Source organism: Podarcis raffonei, chromosome 2 (genome assembly GCF_027172205.1).
Source record: "Podarcis raffonei isolate rPodRaf1 chromosome 2, rPodRaf1.pri, whole genome shotgun sequence".
NCBI classification, from domain to species: Eukaryota; Metazoa; Chordata; class Lepidosauria; order Squamata; family Lacertidae; genus Podarcis; species Podarcis raffonei.
This window is the reverse complement of record NC_070603.1, coordinates 22,004,981-22,024,423: the sequence shown is the minus strand read 5'-3', so window position 1 is coordinate 22,024,423 and position 19,443 is coordinate 22,004,981. Positions and strand designations below refer to the sequence as shown.

At 46.8% G+C, this 19,443-nt stretch overlaps 1 protein-coding gene across 1 annotated transcript in view; it reads right to left on the bottom strand.

Moving 5' to 3' along the window:
* Positions 1–469: 469 nt before the first annotated feature.
* Positions 470–19,443, bottom strand: part of LMBR1L (limb development membrane protein 1 like) — a 59,861-nt gene continuing 40,887 nt past the window's right edge. The window contains exons 6-17 of the mRNA XM_053380221.1: positions 18,932–19,058; positions 16,337–16,405; positions 13,461–13,525; positions 12,106–12,181; positions 11,832–11,915; positions 11,005–11,081; positions 8,558–8,635; positions 7,777–7,850; positions 7,207–7,297; positions 5,687–5,753; positions 4,447–4,608; positions 470–2,903 (exon numbers count right to left, since the gene is read on the bottom strand). Of these exons, the coding sequence (XP_053236196.1) occupies positions 2,845–2,903; positions 4,447–4,608; positions 5,687–5,753; positions 7,207–7,297; positions 7,777–7,850; positions 8,558–8,635; positions 11,005–11,081; positions 11,832–11,915; positions 12,106–12,181; positions 13,461–13,525; positions 16,337–16,405; positions 18,932–19,058 (1,029 nt within the window). The 3' untranslated portion in view covers positions 470–2,844. The remainder of the gene's footprint in view (positions 2,904–4,446; positions 4,609–5,686; positions 5,754–7,206; positions 7,298–7,776; positions 7,851–8,557; positions 8,636–11,004; positions 11,082–11,831; positions 11,916–12,105; positions 12,182–13,460; positions 13,526–16,336; positions 16,406–18,931; positions 19,059–19,443) is intronic.

Sequence of the window (19,443 nt, the reverse complement as noted above, 5' to 3'; positions counted from 1 at the left end):
TACAGAACCATAGTGATAGGTATAGGTAAGATGTTTGCTCTCATTTAAGGTGTTGTTGTTGTTGTTTTAAATACTAATTTGCAATGGGAGTAGCTAGCTACTTAGCTATAAAGACGCAGAAAAACCACCCTGCCTTATATAATCTGGATTGGCTGTTGTGACTCAAAACAGTCCTTGCTTTAACTCATTTGCGGTATGACAAACCACAAAATCCAGGGTGCTCATTTGCATGGCAAATGCCTCACCTCCCCATTAAATAATGACCCAAGATTCAAATGAACAGGATTACAGAGGCTCAGAAAGGTAATCGGAGGCTCTCTCCATGAAACATTCATTGAGTAACATAAACAAATGCTCGGGAGACACAGCTAGCTAGGAAGTTTTCTCTCTACCGTGTCAGGACAGAAACCACCCTTTTTTTCAGAGCCTCCCACAACACAAAATAAGTATCCAGAGAGAAGAGGGGAGATAAAAGAAGACTAGGCAATTTATTGCTTACATGGATACGAGCCCCATGGACAGTATAGTACTGAGATCAGACAGTCACTACATGAAGCAACAAAGGGAGCAGGGGTCACAAGTCTCCATTTTGGTTGGGCCCCTCTGAAGCGGGGCCTGCAATGCCACAATATGTTCCTGCAACAAAATAATTAACTCTCACACAACCCTTCCCCTCCCAATCAAAGTCTGATCTGTGGTAAGAATGCAGGACTTTTGTGTGCGGCCTCCTATGTTCAGCTCCAGCTGTGAAATTTATGGAGATTATGGTTGCCACAATAACAAGAGCGCAGCAGTCTGTTGTTCTTCAAAACTGCCCGCGAGGGGCACCCACGAGCCTCGAAGCAAACTTATGTATTTTCTGCAAACATGGGGCATAGGCAGTTGTGGTCTTGCCCAGCACACATAGATACACACTGCAAAACAACGGTGCCACAAAGACAGGGAGGAAAAAGACACACACACACACACACACACACACACACAGCAACTCCTACCATAAAACTTAAAAGACACAACTGTAAAATGGCCGCTCCCATCTGAGCTGGTAAATTTGATACCTCCCTGCTTCCTGCTCTTTAGGCTCAAACTGGGTTATAGACAGAGCTTTCACATTAATAGAGAATTAAAATACGGGATTCAACTTTCTCATATAATTTCTATCCAGCACTGGGTACAGAGTCCTGACAAACTGGAGAACACAATCTGGCATCCAAACACTAAGAGATGCCCAAATGATGCACTCATAGTAAAGGGGTCAGGGGGCTGTTTACCACTGCACCATTCTTCCACATTAACCGTGTTCTAACATGCCTCTGCCATTCCCCAGATTTTTAAAAATATACCTCCATATTCAACAGATTCACCTTCCAAGCCACCCACCCAAATAACAGGAGATCTTCCTACAAGCTGGGAGTATCTAGAGCAGAAGTAGTCAATGTGGTGTCCGTTCTCCAGGTGTTCTTGAACTCCAACTCCCATCAGCCCCTGCCAGGGACATAGTTGAGCGGCACCTGAATGACACCATGATGGCTCCCCCTGACTGAAAGCAGTGTTTCCCAAACTTGGGTCTCCAGCTGTTTCGGACTACAGTTCCCATAATCCTTGACCACTGGTCCTGCTAGCTAGGGATGATGGGAGCCGTAGTCCAAAAAACAACTGGAGACCCAAGTTTGGGAAACACTGATAGAGTATGGAGAGCAAAGCAAGTTATACAGGCCGTGTAGTTTGCCCTTGAAGGGGATTTGATTGCATGAAGCAAGTCATGGGGGTCACAGGGCAAGAAAAGAGCTGCATCCGTGTTCTTGAGGTCCGTTCTTAATTTCGGAAAACGTCAAACTCTGCAACCGCCTCTCAACGGTCCAAGAGTTGGAAGGGTGGCCATTGTGGCAAGTTATCCCTTCTTGCTGGGCAAGGGCACTCTGTGGCCTGCTTCCCCTTACACAGTTTCCATTTTGGGGGGAAACGGATCGGAAACTGATTAGATGTGTCCACCATTACTTTGAGACGACACCCAGCGTTACGGACAAGGGAAGCTGACATGTTGCGGGGCAAATTTTAAAGAACACAAAGCGCACGCAAACACACACACACACATAAAATAGTCTCTCACAGAGATGGCTGCTGAACAGAAAGCCATGGATAAATGGCTCAATAGCCCCAGCTTATATTGCACTTGAGTGAGGTATGTAAACAATGGAACGGAGTTCGATCTACTACACAGAACTGGCTCAGAATTCCTAACTGGAAAGGTTTTCGGCCCTACGGTCTAGTGAGAGGCCAACATGGGCATGAGGTTTAAGATAATGTCAAATGTAAACAAGGAAGAGAGGGAGCTAGAGCAGGAATCTGCAGCACCCCTGCGGAGGCAAGGGACTTCCCCCCCCCCAGCCTGTCTCTCCCACGTTGCTCCCTAACAATGCCCCGGGGCCAATTCTACATCAATCTCTCTCTAAGACAGTCCAAGGCCTCTTTCTCCACAACCTATTCACACCGCCCCAGTTCCGAAGTCACAGTGTGAACTACTGAGATGTTCCCTCGGCTGATAGGAACGGGGACCTCAGAGCAGACAGCGAGGTCTCAAGAGTGGTTCGAGTCTATCGCCCTACTTGGGCTTCTGGGAAATGGGAAGGGGAGGCTGAAAACGCCACCTTCCCTCCTTTCCGACAAGTCATTGGTCAAAATGAAGGCAGGGCAAAGGCAGCTTCTGCCCCACCCTCGCCTGCTGCAGTCCGATGGCTCAGAAGACAAGCAACAATCACAACGTCACGGTAAGGATGTCCTGGCTGTGGCTCACAGGCAAGGTGGGCGGCCTTGCCAGGCATGGTTCAGGCACCAACACTGATCCTAGCTGAGCTTGCATGGCTGGTGGGATCGAGTCACAGGTAGAGGCAGTTTGTGGAGGCCTGGAGAGAAAGAGAGGAGAAGGAGGAGATTAAAGGCCAAAGCCTGCAGTCTCTCATCCCAATACCCAGGCGGGAAGAAGACCAACTGAACAAGTTGTTCCATCGTTGCAATTTTATTACAGTGGTAGTTTGGTTCTCAAACGCCTTGGTTCCCAAACACCAAAAACCCGGAAGTAAGTGTTCCAGTTTTCAAACGTTTTTCGGAAGCTGAACATCCGATGCAGCTGTCGGTTATTGTTTCTGGTGAGCCTGCACCAATCAGAAGCTGCGCCTTGGTTTTTTAACATTATGGAAGTCAAACGGACTTCCAGAATGGATTAAGTTTGCCGCTTTTGTTTTTGCTATTTATTTTGCATTTTTGTTTTGGAGGCTTTTTCAGTTCATTTGTTTTTGTACTGTGTGGAACCCATTTCAGCTACTGTTTGATTGGTTGTGTGATTGCAGAAATGGATAAAAGCCCCCCATCCAAACAACGGCTATCATCAGTGCAGGTAATAATTTATTTTTTTATCATCTACAATACTGTCTTCTTTATTTTATAGTACAGTACATTGATTATTGCTTTCATTTTATGGATCCATGGTATCGTTAGATAGCAAAATTCATGTTAAATTGCTGTTTTAGGGGTTGTTTTTAAAAGTCTGGAACGGATTAATCTGTTTTGCATTACTTTCCTTTAAAAAAAAACAATTTCTATGGAATTTTACATATTTTTATCATCATGACGTCATTCACATAACAGAAAACAAAAAGCATGTTTTGCATTACTTTCCATGAGAAAGCACGCCTTGGTTTTGGAATGGACTTCCGGAAGGGATTAAGTTGGAGAACCAAGGTACCACTGTATTTGTTGCAAGTCTTTCCGAGCGTGTGGCTGGAAAGGGGCTGATAAGAATAGTAAATAAAATGAACACGCACAATGAGCCTGCCCAGACAGGAAATGAACTGGGGGCAGGGGGGTTCCTCACATGCAGAACAGTTGTTCCATACACAGAAAGGTTTTCCGGGCTGTGAACCGACAACCCTAGGTAGGTTCGGAATGCTCCAAGAAACCCCCAGGGCCCACCACACTTTGGCCTGTTTGGTAAATCAGGTAAGCCAAATTACGGCCTAGCATCTTGTCCAAACCAAGGCTGGTAGTTTAGCTGCCCCAGATAAACCACAGTGGGAAACCTTGGTTCCAGCTCATGGTTAGCTTGGAGAGAGCTGAACTTACCAAGCCGGGTTCAGATGATGTGCTAAGCCAAGCCAAAGCACAGCAAAGCAGTATGACTGGAGAAGAGCAAGTGGCTCTTCTCAAGCCCATGCGTTTGCACCAAGCCATGGTTTAGCTTAGCATGACATGTAAACTAGGTCATAGTCAACCTCCACAGAAGGAAGCCGCAGCCCTAATGGGACCACATCTTATGCTCTTTCCCTTCTACCCAGGACATGGTGGTCCCTTTGTTGCTGATCAGACTACTTAACAGTTCTCTTTCCCAATATCACTGTAACAAATAGACAGAGGAGAGCTTGGGGGGGGGGGGACGACACCAGCACTTACCAAATGCCCTGATGAGTTCAGCTTGCACAGCCCAGGTGAATTTTTTCACCAGGCAAAGAGTCGTGAGGCCAGCAAAGAGCATGTTGTAGAGAAAGACAATGTAGAAGTTTCCTAGCCAGTTAAACCTCCCAAAGTCGCCAAGCAGGTCAAACCTCGTGATTCCTGAGATGGAGAGAAATAAATAAATAATAATAATAATAATGATGATGATGATGATGATGCTGGCCATGCGGCACACATTTGAATCTTCAAGGTCATCTGCAATATTTTAAAGATCGGTGATTCATTGTACCATCTACTGTTTATGCTCCTTGCAAGAGTTTTCAGAACATTATACAGAGGGCGACCATTTTGCACTGGGTTTCCATTCCTGGCCCTTGCACACGTCAGTAGATTGAGTATAAGCGTGCCCAGTTCTGCCCTCTTCTGGGAACAAAAGGAAACACTGTTCTAGTCAATAATGATTCTGCAAATAAACACGAGGGGCAGTACACTACCCTCTTTCAAGCTACATAAACTTTGCAGGGGACAGGCCTTCGACACCCTAATACTTTTTGCCTCCACCCAGAGGATCAGTGGAAGCAAAATAATGCAAATAAAGTAAATGAATAAATACAGTGGTACCCTGGTTCTCAAACGCCTTGGAACCCAAACACTGCAAACCCAGAAGTAAGTGTTCCGCTTCCGATTTGAGTGCCACACTTCCATTTTGAGTGTTACGCTGAGGTCTGTCTGTTTTTGCTATTTATTTTGCGTTCTTTGTTTTTTGCGGCTTTTTCGTTTCCTTTTTGTGACTGTGTGGAACTCATTTCAGCTACTGATTGGTTGATTGATTGTGTGACTGCAGTACATTGTTAATCGCTTTCATTTTATGGAACAATGGTCTCGTTAAATAGTAAAATTCACGCTAAATTCCCGTTTTAGAGGTTGTTTTTAAAAGTCTGGAATGGATTAATTCATTTTGCATTACTTTGTATGGGAAAGCGCGCCTTGGTTTTGGAACGCTTTGGTTATGGAACGGACTTCCGGAATGGATGAAGTTTGAGAACCCAGGTACCATTGTATGTGTAGCCCGTATTACTATCAAACTCAAAAAAGAGGAGGGTTTGCTTGAGCTGGGTGTATTTGTTTTGAAAACACATAGCCCTGCCTACACGGGAGTTTTTCAACAGTGAGGCTGAATTTTACTGATGCACTCTGAAAAAGATGAGGAAGACAGAGTGAAGTAAGCAAAACTCACCCAAAGTCCGAGACAAAACTGGGAGGGCAGAGCTCAACACCAACAACGAGACACAGTTCCCGATTATCTGCAAGAAAAAGCATCTTGGAATAAACGTAGCTCAGAGACAGAGCAGGCAGAGAGAAGTTCCCAGGTTCAAATCATGGCATCTCCTGGAACCCTGGAGAGCCGTCTGCCAATCAGAGTAGACAATCCTGAGCTCCCAGCATCCATTCCAATGACATAGAAACCCATATGACTTTTGACTGCAGACTAGCAAGGCGGTAGCATCATAGCCACAATTATTCCCCACCCCTCAAAGAGGAGGCTCTGTGCCTTAGCTCTTACGGGTGCGAGCTGTAACTCACTCAGCCCCCCACTGCCTCTCTGCAGTTTGCAAGTCCTACTCGCAGTCAGATTAAATCAAATAAACAAGGAATATTCGGTGTTATGCTGGAGGGGATGCCAGGAAACAGGGAATTATGTTCACATGTGGTGGGGGTGTACATATGTACAATTTTCCTGGCAAAGGGTGTTTAAGGAGACAGCAGAAATCACTGGGTGAAAGCTGACCAAAAGTCCAGAGGTAGCGTTATTATCAATTTACGACGGGGTGGGAGGTTTGCAGGCTATGAAGGACTTGCTCACAAATTGATTGACAGCTGCATGAATTATGATAGCTAGGAAGTGGAAGGGGCAAGCAGAATATAAAACAGAAGAATGGTATAAAGAGGCATGGGGTATAGCTATTAACCATAAATTAACATGTGCCATTAAGGTAAGACTGGGAATATGCAGGAGAAATGATTTTGAGGAGATATGCAGGGTGTTCGTAGAATCTGTACTGTTAAAAGGGAAAGGGGTCAAACCATCGCAAGAGGTGTTGAAATTTTGGGAGGTTGGGTAGCTACAATGGAATGATCTCAGTGGTGGGGTGCACATTTTTATTCTTATTTATTTATGATTATTACTTTGTCAAAAAAATAAAAATAAAGGCAGAGAACAAACCATTTAAAAAACCCACCAAGTCCTACTCACTAGCAGCCTCTCTGACTCCCCATTTCTTTGAGATTTCCTGGCCCCACTCCTGCTTTCAGATCAGGATCTCCCATTAACATGCTATAAATCAGTGGTCAGCAAACTTTTTCAGCAGGGGGCCGGTCCACTGTCCCTCAGACCTTGTGGGGGGCCGGACTATATTTTGGGGGGGGGGGGGAATGAACAAATTCCTATGCCCCACAAATAACCCAGAGATGTGTTTTAAATAATAGGACACATTCTACTCATGTAAAAACACGCTGATTCCTGGACTGTCCTCAGCCGGATTTAGAAGGTGATTGGGCCGGATCCGGCCCCTGGGCCTTAATTTGCCTACCCATGCTGTAAATGATCCTCACTCTCTCAGCAGCTGAGATATAACAGTTTTTGTCTTTCTGCCTTTTTCCAGCCAAGAGGCTCAGGCAATGGGTTGGCCAGGGATGTCACCAGCGACAGTGGTGTCGATCAAAACAAACAAAACAGCAGCCAGATATATACAGTACCTTGGTCATGGCTGTGTCATGTTGCTCAGGCAGCAGTTTGGTAAACAGTGGGGAGCTGTAGAATCCCACCACGGAGGAAATCATTAGGTAGCTAATACAGCAGAGGGTTAAGGAAGAACGATGGAGAAATTGTCATCACCTAGGACAGGCTGGGAAGCAGGACTTCCAAAGAGAAGCATGTGCGTGCGCACACACAAATCATGCACAGAGAAACTTCTTTAAAACAAGCCTTTCGTTTCTCCCCTTTCTACAGAAGTAAGGCTCAGAACAGAAATGCTACCATGATGTTCAAGCAATGAGTCTTCAGGGCAAGGAAGGTCTTGCCCTGCCAGAGTCTGACGATCACGGCAGGTAGCTAAAGTAGTGCTGCTTGATGATGAAGAAGTAGGACAGGCCAGGGCAGATGAACCTTAGGAGAGAGTCACACGTTTTGGCTGACAAGGAGAAGGTTAAGAGAAACCTGCAACGGAGAAGCAACTTTTTTGACAGTGAAACCTGCCTGGCAATCTTCATATCGCAAAGTAACGGTGCAGGAGGGAAGTTCTAAAACGGACAAAGTGCAAAGGATACAATATGAGGATCACTTGCATGGCTGCGCCAAAAGAGCCAAAGACAGAGAAAGAAACTTTTCCCAATGGTGCATCCTGGAAAGGGAGAGACAAAAGGAGAAATGTGTGATTAGGTTCATTCAGGGAGGGAGGAGCTGAATATAACAATATGCTTTCTGCAAGTTAGACCCAGAGTACCCATCAGTCTAGACCAGTGTTAGAAAGTGAGATACGAAAACTAGGAGCTAAATGGCACCTTAAACCAAGGTTATGGGTGCAACAAAGGAATGTCTGGGTGTGTTTTTTCATAACAAGAATACAAAGCTGAAAATGAATGAACTGCAGCTAAAATCTTACTTTCATTTTTCACATGGTCTAGTCCTTCGCCTGTCCACCCCTCTAATATCCTTAAGAGGTCTCTTCTCCAGTCTTCAGAGAGTAGCTGGAAGTGGGGAGGCAGAAAAAGGTCCTCCTTTCCTTCCACTCTGCAGTTTTAATCTGAAATCTCAGGCGCAGTACTGTGCCCAGAAACTGCTTGTGCTCATGAAATTCCCTGTTGCAAAATGCGCCTGAAACAATGGGAGTTTCGAACACTGGTCTAGACGCATGCAAGGTAGGCATTTCAATGGCTAAGCCTCTTGAACCTTTGAATTTAATCTATGTCTTGCAAGCGAAATAGTAGCTCAGAGAAATTAAGCAACTCAACAGGGTGAGACAAGAAGCCTGAGCCATGAAGCGGCTGGAGAAAGCTCCAGTACAAATGATGGCTTAGGAGACTCTGGCAAAAGGGTCATTTCTCTCACCTGGATCCCTCGAGGCATGGCTGCATCATCCAACAGCAGCTCCAAGACATGAAAACAGACAACCAGAACAGAGATGCCCTGGAAAAGATAGCAGGAAGGGGGAAGATATCAATATAAAGTAAAGGTAAACAACGCCTGGATGGTTAAGCCCAGCCAAAGACAACTACAGTGGTACCTCGGGTTACAGACACTTCAGGTTACAGACGCTTCAGGTTACAGACTCAACTAACCCAGAAATAGTACCTCGGGTTAAGAACTTTGCTTCAGGATGAGAACACAAATTGCGCAGAGGCGGCGCGGCAGCAACAGGAGGCCCCATTAGCTAAAGTGGTGCTTCAGGTGAAGAACAGTTTCAAGTTAAGAACGGACCTCCGGAACAAATTACCATAAGTTCTTAACCCGAGGTACCACTGTATGGGGTTGTGGCACTCATCTCGCTTTCAGGCCAAGGGAACCGATGTTTGTCCACAGACAGCTTCCTGGGTCATGTGGCCAGCATGACTAAACCGCTTCTGGTGCAGCAGAACACGATGATACAACGGAACACAGTTTACTTTCCCGCCGCAGTGGTACCTATTTATCTACTTGCACTGGTGTGCTTTCAAAATGCTAGGTTGGCAGGAGCTGGGGCAGAGCAACGGGAGCTCACTCCGTCATGGGGATTCGAACCTCTGTCCTTCTGATTGGCAAGCCCAAGAGGCTCAGTGGTTTAGACCACAGCACCACCTGCGTCTCTATCAATATAGCACCAGCATAAGAACCTAAGAAGGGCCTGATGGAGCAGTGGCCCAACTAGTCCAGCATCCTGCTCTCAAATTGGCCAACCAAATACATACAGGGAGCCTGCAAGTAGGATCTGAGCGCAGCAGCACTCTTCCCTCCTGCAGCTTCCAGCAGTAGGTATTCAGAGGCAGACTGCCTCCAACAGGGAAGCCAGAGCCTAGCCTTCAGAACTGGTAGGCAGCCCTGGTTTGGGCCTTTAAAAAAGGACAGCACAACATACAGAAATGCCCTGGTGCTCCCTTTCACGCATCTTTTAACGCATATTGTCTTCCCATAAATACGAGGAAGCCACCAAAAGTACAGGGAAAGGACAGTATCCTTTCTGGGACATACACGTACTTGCCTGCAGAATCAGTAAACAAAAAACTTGACTCCCTATAGTACAGTGGTGCCTCGCAAGACGAAAAGAATCCGTCCCGCGAGTCTCTTCGTCTTGCGGTTTTTTCGTCTTGCAAAGCAAGCCCATTAGCGGCTTAGCGGATTAGCGCTATTAGCGGCTTAGCGGATCAGCTGATAAGCGGCTTAGCGGATCAGCTGTTAAGCGGCTTAGCGGATCAGCTGATAAGCGGCTTATCGGATCAGCTGATAAGCGGCTTAGCGATCAGCTGTTAAGCGGCTTGGCAGATCAGCTGTTAAGCGGCTTAGCAGATCAGCTGATAAGCGGCTTAGCAGATCAGCTGATAAGCGGCTTAGCGGTTTGGGAAAAGGGGGGGGGAGGAAAAAAACCCTGCAGGAACTCACAAGACATTTTCATCTTGCGAAGCAAGCCCATAGGAAATTCGTTTTGCGAAGCACCTCCAAAACGGAAAACCCTTTCGTCTAGCGGGTTTTCCGTCTTGCGAGGCATTCGTCTTGCGGGGCACCACTGTAATAGACAGACACAGACTCCACTCCACCCATTGCCAAGCCGTTAGGGAACGGGTTCAGCCCTTTCGCTCACAGACATGAGGGAGCCACCACTGCCTGTCGAGCTACAGGCCTTCTTCCCATCCTCAGAGCTGCAGAGACCGAGTGGGATGGCACAGAAATTCCCACCCCAGCTAAACTCTCCAAGAAGTGAGGGGAGAAGACTGGGAGTAGGCCTGGCCAGGCCCGTGTGGAGCTTGACTGAGGCCCGGGGCTGGGAGTCTTGTTAGAATAAAGTTATAAACTGAAACAGTGTAAGTCCGACAGGCCCGTAGCAGCGCCCCCTGGCAAGCTTAGCCCTCTGAGGCCCAGGGCAAATGTAACCTCTGCAGGGGCCTGGCTACCATGGACCTGGGGCGACCAGAGCACCTTGGCGGCACAGGACCGCCCAGTGGGACACCATTTCCTTCCCTGGAGAGGTGCAAAGCAGGTGGGAGCCTTTGCCCAGCCACCGCTTGGGCTGCAGCACCAATCACGCTGCGTCAGGCAATCGCCATTTTGTTGGCTTGGCCCTTCAGGCCAGTCCAAAATGGCAGACTGTTGTTGAATGCGTTCCCAGAATCCTCTGCAACGCGCAAGGGGCTGCTTGGCAGCAAACAGAGATCGCAAAGCGAAGTCTGCTGTTTTCTGACATTCATTTTTTCTGACTGAAGAGATGGTGATCGGCTACGATGCTGCCATTTAAAGGCTTTTTTTTAAAAAAACAACAGCAACAAAACACCAGACTTGCCAACCCCAATTTCAGACCTGACATTTACCGTTAAAGATAGCAAAGAAAGCATGGCCAGTGGGTATCCCAAGTTCCTTTGCCAAGCAGAGGCTTTGCGGCGTGTTTCTGCGAAAACAAAACACAAAACAGGGAGTTGCTAACTAGACATTGCCCCAGCCAAATTCTCTGACCCACATCATACAGGTAATTAAATGCAGAACTTATCCTAGGGCTGGGATGAAGGTAAAGGTAAAGGGACCCCCTGACCATTAGGTCCAGTCGTGGCCGACTCTGGGGTTGCAGCGCTCAGCTCGCTTTATTGGCTGAGGGAGCCGGCGTACAGCTTCCGGATCATGTGGCCAGCATGACTAAGCCGCTTCTGGCAAACCAGAGCAGCGCATGGAAACACCGTTTACCTTCCCTATTTATCTACTTGCACTTTGACGTGCTTTCGAACTGCTAGGTTGGCAGGAGCAGGGACCAAGCAACGGGAGCTTACCCCGTTGGGGGGATTCGAACTGCCAACCTTCTGATCGGCAAGTCCTAGGCTCTGTGGTTTAACCCACAGCGCCACCCGCATCCCTATTAGGGCTGGGATGGGTAGCTTTAAAGGTATGCTAATGTGGATTTGCTTGATGTGCATAATCAATCCAGCCACCACTTCATTCTTTCTTGGTGCAAAACGGGATTTGTTTTTTTTAAACTGCAAACTACATACAGAGACTGGATGATAGGAATTATGGTGGTAAGTTTAATAATGTGGACAACAATCTAAGGATGCTTGAGCCCATATTCCACAACTGTCGAGTGATAAATTAGATACGTGGGGCATATTTAAGATACAGAGCTCCTGCCTTTGCCCTGCTTTGCTCTTACCCAGAGTTATCCTGTGCGCGTGAATCGCTAGGTATTGTTGCCTCAGCACTTCCATATCAAAGTTGAGCCAGCAGGAGGTTTTCCCTGTGCAATGCAAAGACAATTAAATATGTATATATATTTAGATAATATCTACACCAATACTCAGAGAAAGAACCACCTCTATCAGCCACCATACCCACATCTAGCAGCCTTACTTTCAGGGCATTAACCAAATCAGGTGCCAAATCAGCCATTTCCAGCCAGCTTTGTACCATCTTGGCTGGACACTTACCAGAGTGGATCTTACGCGAAATGGCAGCTTCCTCAAATCCTGTACAGTTCAGTTGCTCGTCTAAGTCCTCCAGCAGCTACAGAGAAAGAGGAAAACGTACGTGAGAGAAACAAGGCAATGAAGAGCACTAACAACCCCACCCGCTGGATGAAAGACATAGGCCTCTTGCTCTTTACAGAGCTGGTTTTGCATGGTTCTAGCCATGCAAAAAATCTGATTTACACACACACAAACACACACACACAAATAATTTAATAGTTTTTATTTATAGCCCGCCCATCCGGCTGGGTTTCTCCAGCCACTCTGGGCGGCTCCCAACAGAATACTAAAAACACAATAAAACATCAAGCATTAAAAACTTCCCTAAACAGGGCTGCCTTCAGATGTCTTCTAAAAGTCAGATAGTTGCTTAGTTCCTTGACATCTGGAGGGCGTTCCACAGGGTGGGCGCCACTACCGAGAAGGCCCTCTGCCTGATTTCCTGTAACCTCACTTCTCGCAGTGAGGGAACCAGCAGAAGGCCCTCCGAGCTGGACCTCAGTGAGCGATGGGGGTGGAGACGCTCCTTCAGGTTTACTGGACCGAGGCACACACACACACACACACACACACACACACACACACCTGCCACCCAGGCTAGGCAGAGGTGTTAAGGACACGTTCTAGGCAGGTAAAAGCACCTGAGGAGGGGGCAGAGCAGGGTCTGTGAGGGGCATGGCCTGCAAAGAACTCCCTAAGACTCTGAGGGAGGGCCTGGAGAGCTGCTTTCAGCCTCTGGGTCCGAGACTTCCCAATCCCTGATCTAGACAGTGTCGTCTATCCTCCTGCTACTTATTCTGTTTCCCACTCCCAACTAAAAACGTTTGGTGAGAAGCAACCAGGTTGCTTTGTTGATCAATCCCCTCTTCTCTTTTGTACTAAAAGGTAATGGTAAAAGATAAAGGAACCCTGGATGGTTAAGTCCAGTCAAAGGCGACTATGGGGTTGCAGCGTTCATCTTGCTTTCAGGTTGAGGGAGCCGGTGTTTGTCCACAGACAGCTTTCCGGGTCATGCGGCCAGCATGACTAAACCACTTCTGGTGCAACAGAACACCGTGACGGAAACCAGAGCGCACAGAAACGCCGTTTACCTTCCCTGCCGGAGCGGTACCTTTTTATCTACTTGCACTGGCGTGCTTTTGAACTGCTAGGTTGGCAGGAGCTGGGACAGAGCAATGGGAGCTCACCCCTTGAGGGGATTTGAACCGCTGACCTTCTGACCGGCAAGCCTAGGAGGCTCATCGGTTTAGACCACAGCGCCACCCACATCCCTTCTACTAGGCCTGGCAAGTCCAAAAAGCCTCTCTTGCTCTTACCCTGGGCTTCACCAGCAGTGTCCCTGTGACGGTGAACATCCGTGACAGGCCAAAGGGGGTGCACACTGTGGAGGGAGAGAAAAAGAAGAAGAAAAAGAGTTGTAAACAGCAGCACCAGCATGTAATTTCATCACGGCCCCTTCTGCCAGGAGGTGGCACCATTCTCCAAGCTCAAGAACCGGCAAGGCTCAAAGAGGGGGAAAACAGGCCTCCACAGGGTCAGACACACACAGAAAATCTCTTGGAAACTGTTGCAACTCTGGGGATCCAGCTGGCCTCAAAAAACCTGTACTTAAAAGTTGCCTCGTTCAGCAGTGCAACAAAATCTCTGGTTTGGGGCTCTTTGCAGAGATGCCGTCACCCCCGTCTAACATTTATTAGGTTCTTTGTTTTGTTTTGTTTGGAACCAACGAAGGAAGCTTCAAAAACACTCTATGACCTGCAAGGCACACCCTCCGGCAGAAAGCCAAGGGAGATTATAAGACTCTCCTTGTAATATAGATTCTCCCAGTGGTTTTTGTTGCTGCTGCTGCTGCTGCTGCAGGTACTCAAGGGTACTCAGTGCCCCGAATGTTAAAAGTGTGGCACTGACTGTAACAACTTCATGGTGAGTTATCAACATTTTTTTCTTCTTTAAAAAAAAAAAAGTAGCACTGTTTTCCCCCAATCAGGACAACACCCAAAGCCAGAGAGCAAGAATTTTGCTCAAGGGAAAATAGTCATTTCCTATTTCCGCCACAAAGCTATTCGGCAAGCATTTCTATCCCTCTGTTTCATATGCAGAGAGATACACATGCAAAAAAAAAGGTAGCCTGGGTCAAGAATTGCCACCTGTGTTCCGACAAAATACAGGACAGGGTGGCCCCCCCCCAAAAAAATCTGGTGCTGAAATGACTTCAAAGCAATCCGTTACAATCTATTGAAGCCTAACAAGATGACCCCTCTGGAATTTGTCACACACACACATACACATGAATTTGTAGACATGTCTGTGCTTGACTACCCAGAGCTTAAATATATGACCTTTTACACACCCTTTTTCAAACATATGCATTTGGGGGGGAGCCCTAACTAGGCAGAGAGAGAGAGAGAGAGAGATGATATATAATGAATTGAAAAGGATGTTCAAAATAACTTTTATTTAAAAAACCCCAGAAGCTTTTCTATTGGAAATTATAGGGACAGAACTACCTATATTGTATAGAAATTTATTTATGTATGCTACAACAGCAGCAAGAATGTTACTTTCCCAAAAGCGGAAAGAAGCAGAAGTCCCAGTAAAGGAAGAATGGATACAAAAACTTATGGAATACGCAGAAATGGTATACGAAATCAAGATAACAAACTTTTTTAAAATAAAAGAATGGAAATGGTTTATTGACCATTTACAGATAAATTGTAAACAGACGAAAACATTAGCAGGATTATTGTAATAACCTGCAGTATATATTTACAGTAGATAATTAAATGAGCAAGTTAAATGAACTTGGATATGCAGAAGATATTAAAGAATAAATTCAAAGAACCGCAGAAAGAAGGGGAAGGAAGTCAAATTTTGATTGTAAAACCAATGAAACATAAATTTGAAAAGTATAAAAAGAAAGAAAGAGAGAGAGAAAGAAAGAACTGAAATACAGGACAAAACTGTATCAATACAAGATGTGCCATTTTACACTGAAATTTGGGGCAATCCTGTATTATACAGGACAGGTAGCAACCCTAGGGCTATGGGATGGCTCTAGGGTTTCAGACAGGTGCTCACCCAGTCCTACCTGGAGATTTTGGGTATTAAACCTGGGATCTTATGCATGCAGCGAAGATAGCTCAGTAGTAGAGCAGCTATCTTCCCTCTCCTTACAAAACATCACATAAAGGTAAAGGTAAAGGAACCCCTGCCCGTACGGGCCAGTCTTGACAGACTCTAGGGTTGTGCGCCCATCTCACTCAAGAGGCCGGGGGCCAGCGCTGTCCAGAGACACTTCCGGGTCACGTGGCCAGCGTGACAAAGCTGCATCTGGTGAGCCAGCGCAGCACACGGAAACGCCGTTTACAGTCCTGCCAGTAAGCGGTCCCTATTTATCTACTTGCACCTGGGGGTGCTTTCGAACTGCTAGGTTGGCAGGCGCTGGGACCAAGCAGCGGGAGTGCACCCCGCCGCGGGGATTCGAACCGCCGACCTTTCGATCGGCAAGCCCTAGGCGCTGAGGCTTTTACCCACAGCGCCACCCGCGTCCCGTCACATACACCCCCTTTTTTAAAAAAAATGCAAACAAAGCTCAGAATACATTGTTTATCCAAAAGACCCTGTGGAGCTGGCAATTTTTAAAAGAAAATATTTTTTATTAGGAATTTTAACAAAGCATTTAATCAAAAAACATATCATCCTTAACTCCCCCCCCTATTTTTCCTCCTCCCCATGAAGTAACCCCCCTCCCCTCCCCCCCCCCGGCTTCCCTCAGCTCCTCTCTCTGGTTTATCAACAAATGTTATTCTCTGCATGTTACAAAATTGTATAGATTTTTAGTTTATCTGACTGGCTATTATCAATAAAAAGTTTGTGAATGTTCATTCACAACATGCCAAGGAGTCCAGTTCATTTTGTTGTTTCTTTAGATACTTTGTAAAGGGTTCCCATTCTTCCTTAAAACCACAGTTGTCCTTATCACGTAGTTTATATGTCAGTTTCGCCAATTCCGCATAGTCCATCAGTTTCTCTTGCCACAGGGAGCTGGCAATTCAACCCCAGCCATTTAAGACCCCTCTCTAACCTTCCGGATCGGATCTGCGCTCCTGGCACTGAGTTCTCCTTCCTCCCCACAGCATCCCAATAGTAGCAATGATAACGATGCATTAAAAAAACACACCAAACGACTTACACAAGAGCAGCAGCACACCAAACAGGGAGATGCACGAGTAGAGGTAGGGGAGGTAGTATTCCCATAGGTCTGCAGAAAAAAAGGCAGTCAGTGTGCGGTTCGGGCAAATAAAACAGGCCACCTGGGGCAGTGCTGGAATGGGGAGCCTACAGCTCGCAGACAAGGCCATTTGCCCCACCTACCCAACACCTAACAGCTGGTGAAACTTCAGCCGGTGCAGAATTCAGTGGCCAGGATGCTCACCGGAGCAGTAAATAAATAAGTAAGTAAGTAAGTAAGTAAGTAAATAATTATTTATACCCTCCCAACTGGCTGGGCTTCCCCAGCCACTCTGGGCAGCTTCCAACAAAATATTAAAATACTGTAATGCATCAAACATTAAAAGCTTCCCTAAACAGGGCTGCCTTCAGATGTCTTCTAAAAGTCTGGTAGTTGTTGTTCTCTTTGACATCTGGTGGGAGGGCGTTCCACAGGGAGGGTGCCACTACCGAGAAGGCCCTCTGCCTGGTTCCCTGTAACTTGGCTTCTCACAGTGAGGGAACCGCCAGAAGGCCCTCAGTGTCCGGGAGGAATGATGGGGGTGGAGACGCTCTGTCAGAGCAAGACGGTTTGAGCATATTAAACCAATCCAGGTCCGACTGTACTGGCTACCAGTGGGTTTCCGGGCCCAATTCAAAGTGCCGGTTTTGACCTATAAAGCCTTAAACGGCTCAGGACCACAATACCTCAAGGCCCGCATCTTTCCATATGAACCTATCCGGACCCTGAGATCATCTTCTGAGGCCCTTCTTTGTGTGCCTCACCCAAGTGAGGTCCAGAGGGTGGCAACACGAGAACAGGCCTTCTTTGCAGTGGCCCCCCGTCTGTGGAATTCTCTCCCCAGGAAAGTTCACCTGGCGCCTTAATTATGCACCTTTAGGCGCCAGGCAAAAACGTTCCTTTCCAAGCAGGCCTTGGGTTGATCTGATTTACATGCCCTTTTAAAATGTGGTGTTTTGGGGGGGGGGGCTATTGGGTTATTGTTTTGTTTTTATTAGGCATTTTGTGGTTTTATATCTTGATTTTATTCTGTGAACCGCCCTGAGACCCCCGGGTATAGGGCAGTACATAAATTCAATCAATCAATCAATCAATCAATCAATCAAAATAACTAAATAACTAACATCAGATGTGGGCAGGGTACAGATGCAAAGGAATGATCGGGAGCCTAACATGGGCTTCCTGATTGTTCCTTGGCAAGTGACCCCCCCCCCCTTTCGAAGCTGTCTGCTTGCAGGCATGGCTCCATGGATTCAAACTGTCCTTCAAGCTGACCCCCCCCTTGCAGACAAAAAATGCTGGTGCACAGGGAATTCTTGGGCAGTATTTCTCTCCACCTGCAGGGGGCAACTTTGAAAGAAGGCCAGTCCCGCCTGCCTGTCAAAGGTCTGATATTATGTTTTTATATGTGCTGTAAGCCGCCCAGAATGGCTGGGGAAACTCAGCCAGATAGGCAGGGTATAAATAACAAAATTATTATTATTCACTGGGGTGAATATATAAGGTAAAGGTAAAGGGACCCCTGACCATTAGGTCCAGTCGTGGACGACTCTGGGGTTGTGGCGCTCATCTCACTTTATTGGCCGAGGGAGTTAGCGTACAGCTTCCGGGTCATGTGGCCAGCATGACTAAGCCGCTTCTGGCGAACCAGAGCAGTGCACGGAAACACCGTTTACCTTCCCGCCGGAGTGGTATCTATTTATCTACTTGCACTTTGATGTGTTTTCGAACTGCTAGGTTGGCAGGAGCAGGGACCGAACAACGGGAGCTCACCCCGTCGCGGGGATTTGAACTGCCAACCTTCTGATCGGCAAGTCCCGGGTGAATATATACTGGACCCCATTAATTTTGTTTTACAAAAGGGCTATCTAAGGTATCTAACCATCAGAGTTGCAATAAAGACAATGTTTCTCTAAAACATATGTTTTTTTCATTGTCAAATATTGAAAGATTTTTGGCAGAAGGTAACTGAAACCATCACCAGAACTGTACAGAACACCCTTACATTGACAGAGCAAAATATCCTCTTGAATTATATACCCAGCACCTGGAACCTTACAAAAGGAGAAGATGAGTGGAATCTCCGAGCCCTTACCACAGCAAAAAGACTGATCCTGGTGAGTTGGAAAAATAAAAATGCGGCTCCCTTCTATGACTGGACTGAACTTATACAAACTTGCAACATATGAACAACTTGCATATAAACGCAGACTTGCCATGGACAAGTTCAATGATATTTAGAATCCATTCTTAACAAATATTGTAATAGATTAAGAGGGAGAAGTACAATAACAAAGTAAAAATAAAGAAATTCACTGGGGTGGAAGAGAAAGATCTGGCCCATCTGGTCAAAAAGGCTCCCCCCCCCAAAAAAAATATATACCTGACCATACTGCTTCCAGTTACTGCTGGCAGTATGCAGACCAGGTGGCCAAGAGTTCAATCTGCATATCTAGCAATATTGACTGAGCCTTGCACACAGATTGGTCTCCCTTCCTTGCTTTTGGACACAAACCCTGGGAAAAGTGGAAAGGGAGCTAAGGGACACAAACTCACCATAGAGACTCTCTCTGCTGGCTGCGTTGTTGTCCAGAATGGCAGATGCGACCCAGACCATTCCCAGCACCAACAGGGTCAGCAGGAGGAGGACCACAAACGTCTCATAGACGCGAGCCATGATCCCCTGGAAAAAGGGGAGGCAACAGAAAAAAAGGATCAATCACTGCTTTATAATAACAATAACAATTTATTTATACCCCGCCCATCTGGCTGGGCCTCCCCAGCCACTCTGGGCGGCTTCCAACAAAATATTAAAATACTGTAATGCATCAAACATTAAAAGCTTCCCTAAACAGGGCTGTTTAGTAGTAGTTGTTCTCTTTGACATCTGGTGGGAGGGCGTTCCACAGGGAGGGCGCCACTACCAAGAAGGCCCTCTGCCTGGTTCCCTGTAACTTGGCTTCTCGCAGTGAGGGAACCGCCAGAAGGCCCTCGGTGCTGGACCTCAGTGTCCGGGTAGAACGATGGGGTTGGAGACGCTCCTTCAGGTATACTGGGTCGAGGCTGTT